This window comes from Panthera onca, chromosome A2, assembly GCF_046562875.1.
Source record: "Panthera onca isolate mPanOnc1 chromosome A2, mPanOnc1 haplotype 2, whole genome shotgun sequence".
Taxonomy (NCBI): Eukaryota; Metazoa; Chordata; class Mammalia; order Carnivora; family Felidae; genus Panthera; species Panthera onca.
In genome coordinates this window covers 114,154,944-114,173,769 of record NC_138340.1, presented here as the reverse complement: position 1 = coordinate 114,173,769, position 18,826 = coordinate 114,154,944, and the positions used below count along the sequence as shown (strand labels likewise).

Sequence of the window (18,826 nt, the reverse complement as noted above, 5' to 3'; positions counted from 1 at the left end):
TAAGTCAAACGGAAGATAACTGAAACCAGTCACGAGCCCTCATTGCCACTTTAGGGACTGAACTCCCTAAAATCTAACACGCTTTATGCTTCTCCAGTTACAAGTGTTTTTTTTTGGTGTATTGGTTGTGATGGCTTAACAAATGTATCTTTGAAAAGAAAGATAAGGGTGCCAAATACTGTTAAATTTACCTCCTGAAGAAAAGTTTTAATTTTTCTGCCAAGAACCATGTCAGGCTTTGTGAGAAGCTTCTCAGCATAAATGTGGCAGTGTTTTTTTTGTTTGTTTTGTTTTTTGTTTTGCTGTTGTTACTAGAACTCTTTCTGTGTCTGCCCGAATGCTGAGACCATTTCAGGGTTCCACACGGACATAGTTATTGTAATAATTCTAGGTGCCAGTTTCACATAAAAATGTCTTGTAGCAATACATATTATTTTATGAAAATCTCAAGCCTTGAGGACACCTCTTTAATATTCATACGATGAAATGGGAAGTACAGGTAAAGTACATTTGCATCCTCAAGTTCAGTGACGGGCAGATTATCTCAGGGCAGAGGTCTAGTAGGTAGTGGGACCATATGCCAGGGATCCAAAGGACTGGAAAGAAATCTGAAACTCGATTGTCGTTGGTGGTTATTGTTGGTAGTGGTGTTTGTTGGTGGTATAAGTTGGAAACTATTTTGTGTGTGTTGTGGATAAAGCAAGTGGGTACATATATGAGAAATACTGAGAGTTGGAGGTTTTTTTTTAAATAAAAAGTTCTAAGTATTTATTTATTTTTGAGAGAGACAATGAGAACATGAGCGAGGGAGGGGCAGAGAGAGGGAGAATCCTGAGCAGGCTCTGCACGGGGCTCGAACTCACAAATCCAGAGATCATGACCTGAGCCAAAAATAAGAGTCGGACGCTTAACTGAGCCACCCAGGTGCCCTGAGAGTTGGAGTTTTCATTGTGGGGGAAGGGAGATACTAATGGGGGAGTTGCTGTACTGGATTTGAGTTCAAGGTGTCATTATGAACATGTGATTTAGGATATTTAAAATATCCTTGCTCTGTCCTGGCAAAGAGCTTAGAAGCAGTGATACTTTACTAGCAAGGAGCACACCGAGTTCTCAGATCTGATTTCTAAATGCCAGTGCACCTTGGAGAAATGGCTGATCCGAGGTCTGGGCAGGGAAAGTATAAGGCTCACTTGGCCCAGTTGTGCCTCAAAGGAAAGAGGTGCCCACAGACTATTAGGGTTGTGTCAGAAGGACATAGAAACTCTCTTGAAGGAGCTCCCCCAGTGGCCAAATTTAGGACAATTTGAGCATCAGAAATAATGGTGACAGTAATGGATTATATAACATGTTGAATAAAAAAAAAATTCCATGAATCTACATGGGAGGGAGAGAAGGGGAAAGAGGGGGAGACAGCAAGAAACAGAATATTGTGTTCCAGATCTTAGGATGAATCAAATTTGAAAATGACCATTTTGCAACCCCTAGTGTGTAGTAATTGATTCAGGTAAGACTTATCAATGGTTGCTGAAACTACTGAGTGAATTGTTATCAGGGGAAGGATATCCACAGAATGTCAACTATCACCCTACTTATTTCTCACTAAGTAAAAAGGGGAAGAGGTATTTTTGCTAAGGAGAAATCTGGCACGTCCTACCCCCACTTGTTCATCAGAGAGCATCACCACTAAAAAAACAGACAGCCAGACGTGCTGTGCTTTCTGAATAAAGCAGCAGCAATGCCTACAAAATAGTCATCATCTTCCCAGAAAGAAGTGAACTTGAATCTGCTGAGCTTATAACTTCAACTACCAAATCACAGGAAATCCACAGGGACAGGGGAGTCTGGTAAATATCATCTTGCAGCTGCAACAAACAGACAAAAACTTCAGCCTTCCAGACTCTTGCAAACTCGACGATCAGATGACCCAGTTTGTTCAAAACTAAGTTACCGAAAGGAAAAAAAGGACACCTGCGAAAAGTATTAAGCGACCTACTGATGTGTATTTGGACCCTATTCAAATCATGATACAAATGAACTGTGAGTTACAAAAATAAGTTAACAGAACCTAGAACACAGACTGTATTTGCCCATGATACTGGGTGAAATGATACTATGTCTGCAGTTGCTTCAAAATGATTTGGAAGGAGGGCATTTGAGTAGAGCTACAGATGAATCAAATTGAGCCATGAGCAAATAATTGCTAGGGAGTCCATGTGTGTATTCCTTATACCATTCTACCTACTTAAGAATGTGTTGGGAAATTTTTATAATTATGTTTAAAAAAACACTGATTATTAGGGGATAACCTGATATTTTTGTGCCTCTTTATGCATTGCATCTGTGTAGAATTGTCAACAGTATTTACCTTAAATATATCAGGAATCAATCACATAAGCTCAGGATGTATGACATTCTACAAGGCAGTCGTCCTAGGCTATTTAAATAATGTCAGTGTTATGAAAAGCAATGAAAAACAGTGTCCTAAAAAAACAAAGACAATGCATGATATCTGGTTGAATGGATCCCCTTTGTCCCCCCAAAATCACTAGACATTTTGGCGACAGTTGTAGATATTTAAATATGAACTTGTAGTAAATGATATTATGGAATTAATATCATTTAGGTGTGATTGTAGTTTTGGGGCTGTGTAGGAGAATGTTTTTATGCTCGGGAGATGTGTGCTAAAGTATTTTAGGGTGAATTAGTATGTTTTCTGCAACTTACTTTGAATATGCATGGATTGAGTTGGCTCATGCAAAATGGCTGTTTTTCTAGGTCACAAACAGTGAAATACTAGCTAATGCCTATGGTTCCACCTAATGTTTGTTGAAAGAGAAAACAAGCAAATGGGGCTCCACGTGAAGAATATACGGATGTTTGTACTGTTCCTTCACCTTCCTGTGGCTTTGAACTTTTTCAAAATCACGAGTTGGGAACAAATAGGCAGTCAACATACGAACAGGAACTCTCAGCAAATACATACTTGTTAGATCAAGTGTGCTGACAACATTCTTTCTTGGGATAATTGCCCATAATACAGTTTAAATTCTCTTGGGATTAATTCTAGAAGTACTTGATTGAGAATATAGAAAAGGAGTAAATCTGCTTACTTTGTTGTGTGAATTTTCACATCTGAATCAGCAGATGACAAAAGGAACAGAAAAATTAAAGAGCTATAGGTGGAAATGAAGAAAAGAGGAGCTTAGTAATTATCTTACGTAATGTTTTTTACATGGATGACATTTAAAGACAGATCCAGTGTAGGAGACAAATTGATTGTGGTTTCTCAGAAACCAATGATGATTTCCTTATTTTTTTTGTGAAGAGGTCAAAAACGGCATCTATCTAGCTGTGGCCTTGACATTCTCTGTAAGATGGGATAGATCTCTAGAATTTGAAAAAGAACAGTTTTGTTCTCCGTTCCCCCTCTTCTTTTGTTGCCTTGAGGTATCAACTGAAGCACATTTTGCTCAGGGTTACTAGGGTCTTCTGGGCGACCATGGCAGATTGATAGAGCTAGGAGATGCTAATTCCTACTCCTCTCTAGAAAATTTCCCTAAGTGAACCCAGCCGCTGGTTTTATCCTTCTTCTTTTTTGAATCCAAAACAGATCCCTAAAGAAGTGGCTGACATCTTTAACGCCCCCAGTGATGATGAAGAGTTTGTCGGTTTCCAAGATGATGTTCCCATGGAAACCTTCTCATCAGAGGAGAGCTGTGATAGTTTTGACTCTCTGGAGCCAGGGAAACAGGTACGGATGCTTCCTTTTCTGACAGGTGTGGCCTTCTGGAAGCCTGGATCTTGGTTTGGGTATTCTTTTGAGTGTGGTCTGAGATTGGTGATAGCAGTTGATGGTTGAGTATTTTTGAAGCATTATGCCTTCATATTTCAAGAACCGGTGAGCATTCCTACATCACTTGTACTGTTTAAGTCCTTTCTGTGTACAGTAATTTTTTTTTTTTTTTTTTTTTTTTTTTTTTTTTAAATAAAAGGGGCCTCACATCTGAGCCATTTTCTTTGCAACCTCGGGGCTGCAGCCTGTGTTGAGGCTGTATTCTGAGTGCTCCCACATGACTGGCAGGAGAGGGCTGGGTCCACGTAGCGATAGTCCACACTGCAGTTCAGGAACATGTGGTTACCATGGGACATTTGTGTTTCTGTGCTCCTGCGGCGTGGTTCTTCCGGCACCTCACTCCTGGACGTGCTGGGGAGAACGTTATTCTTTCTTTAATTACTTAGATCTCTGGCAGACACAAGTTACATTTCTCTGAGAGTTAGATTCCTGGAGGTTTATATTGTGCCTTAGCAGCAGCATGGCCAGTCAAAATAGCTAGCCTTCTGTGGCACTTACTTCGGAGTTCATTGTGGCTCTCAAAATTCCTCATCCTCCCTGGACCATAGCCTGTCTTAAAAGGCTGTAAATTAAACCTGCCTTGCTTCAACTGGGCAAGTACAGGAGGAGAAGCAGTTAATTACACAGGGGCAGTGCCTGCTTGGTCATTCGGCTGCCTGTGTGTGTTGTGGCCTCTGTGGGAGCTGGTCTTTCTCGGGTTCACTAGCCTCCCTGGTGTCTGTGGTCCTCACTTTCCTTGATGTCTCTGTAGCATTTGACCCACCAGCCACCTGCTTCCACTCCCCAGGTTTCTTCCTCTCTCTCACATCATTCATTCTTTGTGGTCATCTCTATTTCCTGTCCCCATATGTGGATGTTCTTCAGGATTTTGTGTCTAGACCTTTCTTTTTTGTGACCTAGGGGTTGGCCTGCTTTCAGCCATTACCTCCAAGTTCTCAATGACTTGCCTTCTCTCCAGCCCCACATGTAACCTGAGTGCCAGTTGAACTAGCCTTGATCAAGGGAGATCTCACACTCACCATTTTCCCTTCCCTGGTTGTCCCTTTGTCTTCCTCATTTCTATCCTTATCTTTGGTGTTCTTGACCCCTCCTTCTCCTCTCCCATCTCCCCAGCTCCCTTGCAGGAGTCTCTGAATCTTCTGCCATGTTGCTGTCCTTCATCCCTTCCCTTTTCTCCTCCCTTCGGCTCCCAGGGTCTTCATAGCCTTTACTTCCGTTACAGAACTGAGCTCTGGTCATGATCATGGCCTTATTCAGAAGCCAGTAGTCTCTCCATCTGAACACAGTCAGGCAGTGGGGGAGGGGGGAGCCTGTAGATCCACCAGGAGGAGCATTCTGAGCAGTGCAGGGTGTGGGTGATGGGCTTTGCCTAGAGCCCAGCAGTGCTGTAGGCATTAAGAAACAAAGCAGCTTCCATATCTTGGCTACAGTAAATAATGCTGCAGTAAACATAAGGCTTTCAAATTAGCATTTTTATTTTCTTTGGGTAAATATCCAGTAGTGGAATTAGTGGATCATATGGTATTTCTATTTTTAATTTTTTTAGGAACCTCCATACTGTTTTTCCACAGTGGCCGCAACAGTTTGCGTTCCTAGCAATAGCGCATGAGGGTTCCACATCCTCACCAACAGTTGAGTTCTTGTCTTTTTGTGTTAGCCATTCTGAGAGGTGTATGGTGACACCTCATTGTGGTTTTGATTTGCATTTTCCTGATGATGAGATAGGGAAGCAGCCTAAGTGTCCATCAGAAGAAGAATGGATAAAGAAGATGCATATGATGGAATATTATGCAGCCATAAAAAGGATGAGATAGTTGCCTTTTGCAACAACATGGATGGACCTAGAGTGTATCATGCTAAGTGAGATAAGTCAGACTGAGAAAGACAGATACCATATGACTTCACTCAGGTGGCATCTAAAAATTAAAAAGCAAAATCAGACCTATAAATACAGAGAACAAAGTTGTTAGCAAGGAGGGAACTGGGGAGATGGGCAAAATGGGTGAAGGGGAGAAAGAGAACTAGGCTTCCAGTTTTGGAGCTAATAAGTCAGGGCAGTAAAAGGCACAGCTTAGGGAATACAGTCAGTGACACTGTAATGGAGTTGTATGTTGACAGATGGTAGCTACACTTGTGAGCCTAGCATGATGTATAATATTGTACACCTAGAGGTAAATGTAACCTTCTGTGTCCGCTCCACTCAAAATTTAAAACAAAAAAGCCACAACAGCTGCTTTTGATACTGTGACTGCTGCTACTTTTGTGCCGTCAAGCCTGCCCATCCTGTCCGTCCTGCCCACCCCTGCTGAGTCTGTCGCCAGTGTGCCTTAGGTGGCCCGTGACCGTGTGCTTTTCATACAGATTGCATTTAATTCACGTACCTCCCTGGGACAGTGTGGGTGTTGTTGTTATCCCTATCTCACAGGGGATGAAACTGAAGCTCAGGGCAGTGAAGTGACTTGTCTGAGCGCCCACATCTGAAAAATGTCTGAGCTGGGGTGTTTCAAACCTGGGAGCATCACCTCTCAGCCTCTTCCCTCTCCCTGCCCCTCCGTGGTGCCGTAGACACAAAACTGCGTGGACGCCCTCATCGTGCACTGGTCTGCCCTTTGTATGCCGTAGACACAAAACTGCGTGGACGCCCTCTTCGTGCACTGGTCTGCCCTTTGTACACACTGGTCCATGCTGTGCCTTCTGCTTGCGTGTCCTCTGCTTTCTAGACTCTACCTCGGTTCAGATCCAGTCTAGATGCTGCTGCTTCCTGAAGTTTTACTGGGTTTTCTTTCTTTCTGTGTGCCATGTTGCATCTTCCTTACAACTCGGGTCCTCACCATGGTTACTTGTAGATCTGTCTCACTCCCGCACTAAATTGTAACCTCTGCAATGTTTGAACGCTGCTTTCCAGCTTTCCTGGCTTGGACTGCGTACTTGTGTTGTCCCTTCCCTCATGTTCTCTGGGTTCAGCCCCCGTTGGTGAATGAGCGCCCATTGGCTAGAATTGAGGTGGGATGCTGGTCTAACTGGTTCAGGCCCCCGTCGTTTTCCAGTCTGTTTCTTCGTGTCCCATGAGCTTCAAGATAAAAAATGTAAGCACTCTGTTAGATCCTCTTCTCATCTGTTACTTTGTTACGTCCCTGATCATGGTACATAAACACAGGTGACCAAGATGCAGAACATACCGCCTGGTATTGATTGTAAAGGATCACATGCTGCAGAACCAAGAGCTGTGTGAGGGTTGTAACCAGGATTGCAGCCAGAATGTGGAGTGGATATTTTACTTCATACAGACTCCCCTTAAAAAACAGGGTTTTTTTAACATCTTGTGGAATAAGGAGAAGAAAAGCAGAGGCCTTGGTTTAGGACTGTGGCTAAGTTGTTTTTCTCTGTTAGAACTCATCACCAAAGGTATTGATTTCTCTCAGGCCGACCACTTCCCTCTGAGGCCAGCTCAAAGGCTAAAGAGAGCCAGAGGACCAGACGGTTGAAACTTGCTGTTCTAGGATGTGACCTGTTCTCTCTGGGCCCTAGGCAGGGACTGTGGGTGTATGATAAATGTACACATAGACCCCATTGCCCTAACACAGCCTGCAGAGGCCAGCTCAGGGCTCTGTGAGCAGGATATTGTCTATCCTTGGAGGTGGCAGGTTCATGGTGGGTTTCCTTGGAGCCAGCTAGGCACCATTCTTTTTGATAATAAACCCAGGCCTGTTGCTTCACCACCCTGAGCCCACACTTTCCCTATCCATGGTAACCAGCCGAGAGAAGCTGCATGAACTTGCACACAGTATGTAGCAATGTTGACTTTGGTCTTCTTTAAACACAATTTGAATTTCACTTTAAAGAAACTTCCCTTTTGTGTTTGTATTTTTTTTTTTCAAGCAGCTGCACCATAGCTATCAACAAAGGAACAAAGTAATTTAGCTCCAAGCACACTCACTCCAATTACCCGTAATAATTCATAGGAGACATTTAAGCTTAAAAAAATTCTGGATATAGGCATTTCTTTCTCTTTCCCCCTGTAAATTTTTCCACTCATCTATTATATCTATTTTTCTCCAGAGATTATCTGATCTGAAGAAGTGTATAATTAAAGTCAGAGAGAGGCAGTGGGGGGAGATCAAGATTCTCCCAACTAAATGTGGTGTGATGAGGGGTCATTGCTATATCGGGTGTGGGAGGAAGAGACGTCAGAGGCAACTGGGGACACGGACTTCAGCCCTGGTTGCCAGCTTGGAGGAGGCTGGTTTGTGGGTCTCCTTTCTGCACTGCAGGTCTGTCTTTTCCCTCTTTTCTTTCAAGATAGCCATTTAGAGAGCTATTTTTCCATTTAGAGAGCTAGAGAGTATTTTTCCTTTTGTGGGTTCTAAAGACTGAAAGAGTCATTGGAAAATGTCTTTCCTTTTTGAAAGTCTTAGAGCATCTTTCTGTCTACTCACTTGCTACCTCTTGGAGGTTGCCGGCCTCGTGTCTCCTGCAGGAGGGGCTCTCCTGGGGGTTGGGGGGGGTTGACACTCCCATCACCCCTTCCGGTGGGTGGTGATGGAGCAAAGCCATAGGGGGGAAGGGGCGTGAAAAGCGCTGGCCCCTTCCTGCAGAGAAACTTGCCCTCTCTGGAAGGGAGGCATGCTCACCAACTCGGAGGACGTGGATGTGGATGGCTGCTAGGAAGGAAGGCCAGCATGTGGGAGGGAGCCAGGCCTTCTCCTCATGGCTCCTTCCCGTGTGTGTTTGGCTCTGTGTGAGCAGACCTTCCCGATGGGCAGCCCTGGCGGGAGAAACGGAATTCTATCAGCGCTCCCCAGTCACACAAGAAGCTGACGGAGCCCCTGGCCATTCTGACTTTTTGAAATGATGCTGTTTATCGTTTCAAGTTGTTCAACTGTTTCAGATTATTCCGTTTTCGTAAGCTGTAGCAAATGTGTATGTATATGTGTGTTTTATTATTGTGGTAAAATATACATAATGTGAAATTTACCATTTCACCATTTTTTAAGTGCAGGCAAGTGCCCAGTTTCTTGCCAGCAAGATGCTAAGTGCCATTAAGTACATGCACAGTGTTGTGCGTCTGTCAACTGTTATCCAGAATGTTCTCATCATCTCAGACAGAAACTCTACCCGTTAAACAACTCCTCATTGTCCCCAAGCCCCCCTGGTAACCTCTGTTCTTTTTCCTTTATGACATATGTGTGTTTTTAATTTAGCAGGATGTGCGTTTCCATTCTAAATACTTCACGGAAGAGCTAAGAAGAATTTTTATAGAGGACACTGACTCAGAAACGGAAGAATTTGAAGGATTTACACAGAATGATCTGAATGTAAACAGTAACCCAGAAGTAATGGTAATAATTATCAACACGAGGGAGTGTGGGTTGTAATATTTTTCAGTCTTGTTTCTGAATTGTATTTTCACTTGTAAGAAGTCACTTGGCAAATGAACGACTTCTTTTTACATGTTTATCTTAATTTTTTTTTTAAGTTTACTTATTTGGAGAGAGAGAGACGGTGTGAGCATGCACACAAGAGTGAGCACACATGTGGGGGAGGGGCACAGAGGAGAGACAGAATCCCAAGCAGGCTCCACACCATCAACACAGAGCACAAGGTGGGACTTGAACTCACAAACTGAGATAATGAGCTGAGATCAAGAGCTGCTTAATCGACTGTACCACCCAGGCACCCCCCCCCCCCCACATGTTTATCTTAAAAGTCAGTTAATAAAATACAAAAGTTGGTATTCCAAGGCTAATCCCCAGTCCACCAATCCATTATTCTCTGAGAGAAAATCCAGTTGTCTTTCTTTGATACCTTTGGAGTTTGGGGAGACTTACCTCAGTTTCCCTTATTGCCCTTCCAAAAGAATTTATTTCAGACTTTCTTGAATATCTTTTCTCTGAAAAGAGTACAGTCTGTCTGGGGGTAGCAATTTCCTTAAAGTCATTTCTTGTTGTGTGCGGAGTCATGTTCTTAGGTTTGGAGTTGATGTGGCAAAAATTTAGCTGTGGCACAAACTTAGAGCTTTACTTGCGCGTTCTTGATTTGAATGCTGATGTGCTCTTTAAATGATAAAGAAGACCTGGGCTTGTCAGATTCCTGAGGGAAATCTCTTAGCACTTGACCTTCAAGAGACTTGTTGATTTTTCCTTTACTCCATATTTTTGGCCAGTTTATTGCCAACTAGTATTTGAATCTCAAGGTACCTTTAAAGAACAACCTTTGGGGGGTACCTGGGTGGCTCAGCTGGTTAAGCGTCCGACTTCAGCTCAGGTCATGATCTCACAGTCTGTGAGTTCGAGCCCTGTGTGGGGGCTCTGTGCTGATAGTTGGGATTCTGTATCTCCCTTTCTCTCTGCCCCTCCCCCATCCCTGCTTGAGCTCGCTCGCTCTCTCTCACACATACACACAAACACATACTCTCTAAAAATAAACATTAAAAAAATTTAAACAAAAAGTGAAACTTAAAACCTTTGGGTTTTTTTCAGACATAAAAATGTTTTCCATTAACTGAAAAAGAGCATACCTTTCTCCCCCAAAATCATTACACCACTTCCTTCTTGGGTATGAAGATAAAGGATAGAGGTAAAGCCTCTTGATGTTCAGAAGCTCCTAAGCAGCAGAATCTGGTGTGGAACTTGTGTAGAAATTTAAATAAGCTGTAACTATTGGTTTGCTCTGCCGCTCACCTTTTCCTGGGGGGATCTTAAGGCCTGAAAGCCCTAATGGTAGGCTGGCTTGTTTGATGTTGATCCCCCAACCCCGTCACCAGGAAGAGCAACACAGAGCTCTGCCAGCCTAGTCCCCAAGCCCTCCTTTGGCCTTCAAAACGGAAGCTGCTGGTAAGGCAGTTGATGTGTTCTGGCCAGCAAGACACTAAGATCTTTCCAAACCCTAATGGGTATCCCGTACTCTTAGTGACTTGTTTTCCTTCTGATTTTTTAGTTAAGCGATGTCAGGTTATTGAAAGAATTTGTGTTCCCAGCATGGGGAAGTGAACTACCCCAGAAGTCTTTTTTCTTTTCACTGGCCATATATTTGGGGTATGGATCGTGACATGTTCTGTTGACTGATGTTAACTCATAGCTTAGGGGAGGTCCACCTGCAGATTTTATTTTATTTACTTATTTATTTTTTACTTTTTAAAAAATGTTTACTTACTTTGAGAGAGAGAGTGAGCAGTGGAGGGGCAGAGAGAGAGAGAGAGAGAGAGAGAAAGAAACCCAAGCAGGCTCCACACTGTCAGCGCAGGGCCCAATGCGGGGCCCAAACCCACAAACCATGAGATCGTGACCCGAGCCACAATCAGGAGTCAGACATGTAACTGACAGAGCCGCCCAAGTGCCCCTGCAAATTTTATTTTAGATTTCAGTGAGCAGAGTCACCTGGGTTGCTCCGTCGGGTACACGTAGGACTCTTTGATTTTGGCTCGGTCATGATCTGTCACGAGGTCAAGCCCCATGTTGGGCTCTGCACTGACGGTGTGGAATCTGCTTGGAATTCTCCCCCCACCCCTCCCCCCGCCTCTCCCCTTCCCTGCTCGTGCTCGCTCTATCTCTTTCAAGATAAACATTTAAAAATAAAATTCAGTGGGCAAGCAAACATTATTGCCTCCCTCCCCAACCTCCTGCCCACTGTAGTGGAGACTGGTGAGACCATCTTTTCCGATAATAGGATATTACTAGCCAGGGTGTTTGTTGGGTGGTCTTACAGCCGTATGTGCAGCAACCACAGCTGTGTTCTTGTCCTGTGGTGTGAGTCTCCACTGGTGTTTCCAGTTTGCTCTTGTCCACTTTAGTCCCTTATAGAGAGTCCTTATCCTTAGTAAAGAGATACTAGTTAGATGATGAAGAAGATAAAGCCAATCTGAGACCACCTTGCTCTGAAGTTCTCCCAACAATGTCTTCCTAAAACTAGATTCCTTCAATCCCAGTGTTTCAAATTCCAAAGCTACTGATGTAGAAAGTTCAGGATACTTAAAAAAAAAAACACAAAAAAAAACAGTTAACCATAGTCTCATTTCACTACTTGGTTTGTTGTGGATTGATACAAAACACCAAGATTTGGAAGTTACCTGCAGTTTTCTTTCCTTCCTCTGCCTTATTTCTAATTTGAGTAGTATAGCTAGAACGTGGGGGCTGATCACTGAGGAGGAAGCAGAGTCATTTCCCTCAGTCCCAGGCCCATCATGCTGTGGTTCCCTGCTCTCCTCACATCGGCCTGTTGTGCAGTCCCTGACAGAGGCTCTCAGACTAAACTTTTCCAGCACGTGGTAAAGGAAAGATCCCCAGCAGGTGGCCTGGGTCTTGATATTCAAGCCCATCTTTGCCATTGCTAAGGGCCCCCTTATATTTGAGGTGTCACCCACCGTCTCCTGGGTAATATCACCGGCCATTGCCTTCTGTTCTTACTGTGCTCTCATGTGTCAATCTCAATTTCGTGTTCATGCCAGAAGCCTATTCCAAGCGGAATCCAAAAATTTGGGGCAAGAGTTTCTTGAGCTGATGGAACGGGTGTTTCCCAGCAAAGCCACAGAGGGTCTGCCTCGATTTCACCCTATGGCTCTACTGGTTGCAGAAAAGGGGAGGGGACGTCCCTTGGCGTAAGGGCCCATCATGTCTTGGGGATGAGACTCCCTCACCAACCCCAGTGGTCAGTCATCTGCTTGCTCCTCGGTCACCTCGCTGAGGTGAAGTCAGCTGTCCTGTTCCTGCTGTTCAGGGCAGAATCGTCAGTATGTTTTCCCTTAGCACTCCATCTGTGTGAGGATAACTCTTAGGCCATACATAGCCTTTTCTTTGGCTTTGCCTCATACTACTTGGCTTCCAGATGTTCCACAGTGGAGGAGCCCCGTCCGTGAGAGCATGGCTTCCAGCCCGTGCTGGGAAGGGAACAGTCTGCTGGTGGATGTGGCCGGGTCCCCAGGCAGTGGTGGAGAGCCTGCCCTGGGACCATAGTCATCAACAGACCACCTGAGCACTTAATGGACCAGAGGGAACTAATTAATAGGGAGGGGAGGCTTTCTTCTACTCATTTTTTCTCTAATGGCAGAGTGTTTTTAAACGATGTGCTTTTGAAGGTCAGTCACAAAACATCGTCTTTGCCCTTTCGTTTTGTCAGCTTGTGGAGTCAGATTTGAGCGATGCTGGTAAGGTGTCTTCAGCGAGTGAAGAAGAGGATGAAGAAGAAAAGGCTACACCCAGGAGAAGCAGGCCGAGGAGAAGCAGTATTGGTCTTCGAGTAGCCTTTCAATTCCCCACCAAGAAACTGGCAAAAAAATCTGATGACAGTTCTTCTGAGCCACTATTTCCTAGCAAACGCTTACAGGACAATAAAAAAGCAATTCTTGGAAGAAAGAGAAGCTGCAGACAGGGGAAGGAAAGGGAAGATTCGGTGTCTGAATCTGAGGATGACTCCAGGGATGAGGGCCAGGAGAGCTCTGATGCGCTGCTGAAAAGGACCATGAACATCAAGGAGAACAAAGCCATGGTAAGGCCTGGCAGCGGGTGGTCTAGGAGCTGGCGCTGAGCCCTGCTTAGCGACCACGGAGGCTCACGGAGCTGCCCTCATAGCTGCTGTCGTCTGGGCTTCTGTCAGGACATGTGCTCTGGTTCTTATGTGTCCTTTCTCTGTTCCTGAAGGCCAACCAGTTACTACCCGGTGAGCTCTGGTTTGGGAACAGAGACTCCCAGGACTATTTTTAGCCCTGGTTCCTGGTGCCATTGAACTAATGCTGCTTACAGTTGACCATTAGGAAGTTAAGTTCTAGGGGCGCCTGGGTGGCGTAGTCGGTTAAGCGTCCGACTTCAGCCAGGTCACGATCTCGCGGTCCGTGAGTTCGAGCCCCGCGTCAGGCTCTGGGCTGATGGCTCGGGGCCTGGAGCCTGTTTCCGACTCTGTGTTTCCCTCTCTCTCTGCCCCTCCCCCGTTCATGCTCTGTCTCTCTCTGTCCCAAAAATAAATAAAAAACGTTGAAAAAAAATTTAAAAAAAAAAAAAAAGGAAGTTAAGTTCTAGATATGTAGTGGTATTGGACAGGAGAGGCCAGTTCCCAGCACAAAGAAACTAAAGATAAAAAGAGAAGCACACTTTGAGAGTTGCAAGGTGCAATTTAGGTGGGGGCTTTCAACAGGAATCTTTCTTCTTTGATGACCCACTGGGTTTTCAAGACATCATATGAGAGAATGAAAGAGGCCTAGGTATTAAAACACACTGAACGGTTTTGAGTCGCGTTACCAGTTAAGTCTTCAGTAGAATGAATAATGATACAAGGTAAAATCTTGGTTATGTGTATTTGGTTTTTCTGTATTTGGTCAGTAACTGTTGTTTGCTTCGTAATTTTGCATATACAGAATTAATAAAATTCTGCCACTCAATCACTTTAGCATTTTGGTATATTTGTAATAATTTCTTTTTAAAAAGCATAATATAATGATGCTTTGTTTGCAGTCTTATACATCTAATAAGTTATTTAAGAAAATAGAAAGCCTAGGGGCACCTGGGTGGCTCAGTCAGTTAAGTCCAACTTCGGCTCAGGTCATGATCTCACGGTTCATAGGTTTGAGCCCCGCAGTGGGCTCTGTGGTGATAGCTCAGAGGCTGGAGCCTGCTTCAGATTCTGTGTTTCCCTCTCTCTCTGCCCCTCCCCTGCTCGTGCTCTGTCTGTTTCTCTCTCTCAAAAGTAGTAAATACACTTAAAAAAATTTTTTTTAATTAAAAAAAGTTACATAAATCATATTTGTGGGAGAAATTTATCCTAAGACCTGTTTATACTTATTAGCTAAGGGAAATTTTTAGCACTGCATCTCTCTGCATCTTTAAAATAAATGTTCATGACTTTTTAATGATGCCTAAACATTCGTATAAATAAGAATCCTAATTGACTAGAATACTGTCGCCTGTTACTTGGTATTCTTAGGTGTTTATTTGGGAATATTTCCATTAAGTTATTCTTATGAGAAATTAAACAGTTTTCTTGGAGCTCTAAACAACTGTCAGAACGATCTAGTTGAGCCTTTTGTTTTGAACACGATGACACTTGCTTTAGGTGTGCACAGTGATCTGTTCTAGGGTCACACTGCGAATTAGTGGCCATGTCAGGATTCCAGCCTCATATACCTGGTCTCATCATTCCAAGGACCACTTCTTCATGTCACGCTTTCGTATATAAGGAATGGGCATAGATTTTATTTCTGTGGATGCTATCAGCATCTCATTAGATAAAAATCTTGGCGTGCCTGGGTGGCTCAGTCGGTTGAGGATCCGACTCCTGATTTCGGCTCAGGTCATGATCTCACTGTTCCTAGGATCAAGTCCTGCGTCGGGCTGTGCACTGACAGTGCTGAGCCTCCTTGAGATAGTCTCTCTCCCTTTGTCTCTCTGCCCCTCCCCCCCTCGCTTGCATATGCCTTCTCTCTCTCAAAATAAACATTAAATAAAAATCTTGTGGTGTCTGGGTGGCTCAGTTAAGCACCTGACTCTTGATTTTGGCTCAGGTTATGATTTCATGGTTTGTGGGGTTGAGCCCTGTGTCGGTCTCTGTGCTAACAGCTCAGAGCCTACTTGGGATTCTCTCTCTGCCCTTCCTCCACGCAGTCTCTCTCTCTGTGTCAAAATAAACTTTAAAAAACGTGTTTACATATGAGGTTAAAAAATACAACAACTGTTAAGATCCCACATGAACTACTTTAGTCAAGTTTTTACTGTTGGCAAAACTGAAGACTTGGGATAAGGCGTTAGACAAACTCGGCATGGCAATATTGATGTAAGGTCCTTTCTTTTGTTCTGAACTTCAGCTGGCTCAGTTATTGGCAGAACTGAACTCAATGCCGGATTTCTTCCCAGTACGAACCCCAAACTCAGCCTCTGTAAGTAGAACTCCTTTATAATTACTTACTCCAATACTGATGAACATAATCTGTTGCCAGATGGCTTTTATTCAAGAAAGCACCCGGTTGCAAATGTCTGTGCTCTTGCTTTCAGAAGAAGAGAACAGTGAGGCGGGCTTTCTCCGAGGGACAGATCACAAGACGCACTAACCCCACCCGGAGCGCGCGGCCTCCTGAGAAATTTGCCCTGGAGAACTTCACTGTCTCCGCTGCCAAATTTGCAGAAGAGTTTTACAGTTTCAGGAGAAGGAAGACAATTAGCGGGGTATTTTCTCAGCACCATAAACATAATATTGTCTGTCTAAGCAATAAGTATGCAGCAGTTGAGCATGGGCATTTCTACCAGGTTCCCAGGTGGAGCTGGTGTTCCCGGGACCACATTCTGAGAAGAACCCCCACCCCCATCTAGGCTGTAGGCTGGAGAAAGGCCTTGACCTGAGTAGAGCAGAGGAGCTGCTCCAGGGTTAGGACCCTCTACTTCATCTTCACGGGGGGCACGAAAGGCCTGTCAGTGGTGCCAGGTGGCCCTCGGGTTTTGGCCGTGGGAAAGGGCAGTGATTCCTCCTAGCCTTTTGAGTTTTAGGAAGGGGGCATTTTAAGTGCTTTTGAGCTGGAGCGAGAAACAACCCTTCCCGTTGGCAGGTTTGGCCATCCGTCGTGGTTCTTGTCTCTGTCCTTACAGGGTTCACGGCTGGTGACTATTGTTGATCAGGTAAAACCTGAGCTGCTCCTTTGTTGTTGGACCACCTTGCCGTGCAGGAGGTTTGGCACTGTGTCTGTGGTGGCAGCTCAGTAGATGATTCCAGGGAAATCGGAGAGGGACACAGTTAACATTTATGGTATTGGAGCTCTGAGAGTGTGAAATTTTTATGCATGTTTTTTAATCAGAACATCTCACACCAGGTTCTGCTTTGGCTCATCTTGCAGGGGAAATGCCAGGGGTATAGACGGCGTCACCGTGTATCTTCCTTTCGGCCGGTGGAGGATATCACTGAAGAGGACTTAGAAAATGTTGCCATCACCGTTCGAGATAAAATCTACGATAAAGTTCTGGTAAATTCTGTATGATGAATAATTTGCACGATTGTGATTCTAACTGGGAGTCCAAGGAACTGGTATTAGAAATCCTGCATTGTTTTTAAACTGCATCTGGGCTTAGACCCTCAGGCCGCCTCCCTTGTGACTGGGAGGACCAACTGTAACTGGGTGGAGGGAGTTGGCTTCCTGCGGGAATTCTCCTCAGGAGAGGTCTCTCTGGGGGATGCACATGAGTTGTGGGGAGGCAGGCATATAGTTTGGAAGAGCATATTGATAATAGTTAACATTTTAAATATTTATATGGTGTTTATTTAAAGAAAATTTTTTTAACATTTTTGAGAGAGAGTGCAAGCAGAATCTGAAGCAGGTTCCATGCTCTGAGCTGGCAGCACAGAGCCTGATGTGGGGCTTTGAGCTCACAAACTGTGAGATGATGACCTGAGCCGAAGTCAGATGCTTAACTGACTGAGCCACCCAGGTATCCCTGGTGTTTATTTAAAAAAAAATTTTCTTAATGTTTATTTATTTTTGAGAGAGAGACTGAGTGTGAGCGGGGGAGGGGCAGAGAGAGAGAGAGAGGGAGACCCAGAATCCGAAGCAGGTTCCAGGCTCTGAGCTGTCAGCACAGAGCCTGACACGGGGCCCGAACTCAGGAGCCATGAGATCATGACCTGAGCTGAAGTCGGACGCTCAACCGACTGAGCCACCCAGGCGGGCCCCCCTGCCCCCCCGGTGTTTATTTTAAACATAGAAAAAAAAAAAAAATACTGTGTTTGTGTGTGTGCTTTTTGATTAACAGAACCATAGTAACGAAAGTTTGACAGAATATCTGTGGTTGGTAGGAAATGAGTTAAAATTTCTTTTAAACAGTGATTTGGAGGGAGGCTTTGTGGTGTTATGCATCATTTTTTAAATGAGGCAGTGTCCCATTAAGGCAATATTAAAATGTTTTTAATGTAATTGCCAACATTTTAACACCGGGAAATTTTATACTGAAAAGCTCCAGATCACCGGAAGCTGGGCCGGAGCCAAATGTAGCTGCCGTGGGCTCAGGGCCACTTGGGCCCCTGTCACCCTCTGTGGGCTCTTCCTCTCCTGTCTTTCTGCTGGCCTCTCTGACCATCTCATTTCTTCTAGGTGCCCTGCTCTTACTTACTCTAATAGGTTTCCCTGTGGTTTGGACCAGAGAAGTGGTGCTGCTCGCTGCGGGGTGAGAGGCTCGGCCTCTTCATGCCCTATTGAACATACGTAGACAGCATGTGGGCTTGCGCGCTTTGCCCTGTAAGTCCCTCGTTCACCCACCCACCGCCTTCCTCCCTCAGGGCAACACTTGCCATCAGTGCAGGCAGAAGACCATCGACACCAAGACGGTGTGTCGGAACCAGGGCTGCGGTGGGGTCCGAGGACAGTTCTGTGGGCCGTGCCTGCGGAATCGCTACGGGGAGGACGTGAGATCTGCACTGCTGGACCCGGTAGGAACGGTGTGCGCACTTGTGAATTGGACCGGCAAAGAGAGGCAAGCTGAGATGGATGGGGCTCTCAGGACCCTTTATGATCGGGGACCTGTAGCTGCAGAGCTCAGTCTACCCCTTGACACTCCAGAGGAAAAAAAAGGGTTTCCTTCTGGAAAGAGAGCAAGCTGACCAGTAGGGCAGAAGAGATGACTGGGTTTTCCAGGGTCCAAGCCTTGCTTTCCTACCGTTATGGTCTGTCAGGTGCACCTGTGTGGCTTTCCTCCAGCAGCATGGCTTACCTCAGGCGAGGCCAGGGGACAGGTGTGTGTCACTGTGTGCCTGGCTGTCGTCTAAGGTGTTTTCCTAACACAGTCGACTTGCAGTTGTTACTAAGTCATTTAAATTTATGAAGTCGAGTATATAACCTCCCAGGCCCTCAGTTCCCTCCTTGAAGTGAGATAATAGTATGGTTAGTATGTATCCGCTTGAACCTAGGCAGTCTGGCCCAGAGTCTGTGCTCTTACTTGACCCCTGCCGTGTGACCTCTTTCACAGCAGTCATGGGGTAAATCGCTGTCCCCATTTAGCAGATGAATATAGACCA

At 44.9% G+C, this 18,826-nt stretch overlaps 1 protein-coding gene across 4 annotated transcripts in view; it reads left to right on the top strand.

Annotated features, from left to right (window-relative positions):
• CDCA7L (cell division cycle associated 7 like) overlaps positions 1-18,826 on the top strand; it is a 39,181-nt gene that overhangs the window by 18,255 nt on the left and 2,100 nt on the right. For 2 of the 4 annotated variants that reach the window (XM_060632684.3, XM_060632681.3), the window contains exons 2-8: positions 3,611-3,751; positions 9,055-9,192; positions 12,965-13,333; positions 15,639-15,710; positions 15,826-15,996; positions 16,659-16,784; positions 18,092-18,241. In XM_060632684.3, the coding sequence (XP_060488667.1) occupies positions 3,611-3,751; positions 9,055-9,192; positions 12,965-13,333; positions 15,639-15,710; positions 15,826-15,996; positions 16,659-16,784; positions 18,092-18,241 (1,167 nt within the window). The remainder of the gene's footprint in view (positions 1-3,610; positions 3,752-9,054; positions 9,193-12,964; positions 13,334-15,638; positions 15,711-15,825; positions 15,997-16,658; positions 16,785-18,091; positions 18,242-18,826) is intronic. The other 2 variants (XM_060632683.3, XM_060632682.3) reach the window with 2 other exon arrangements.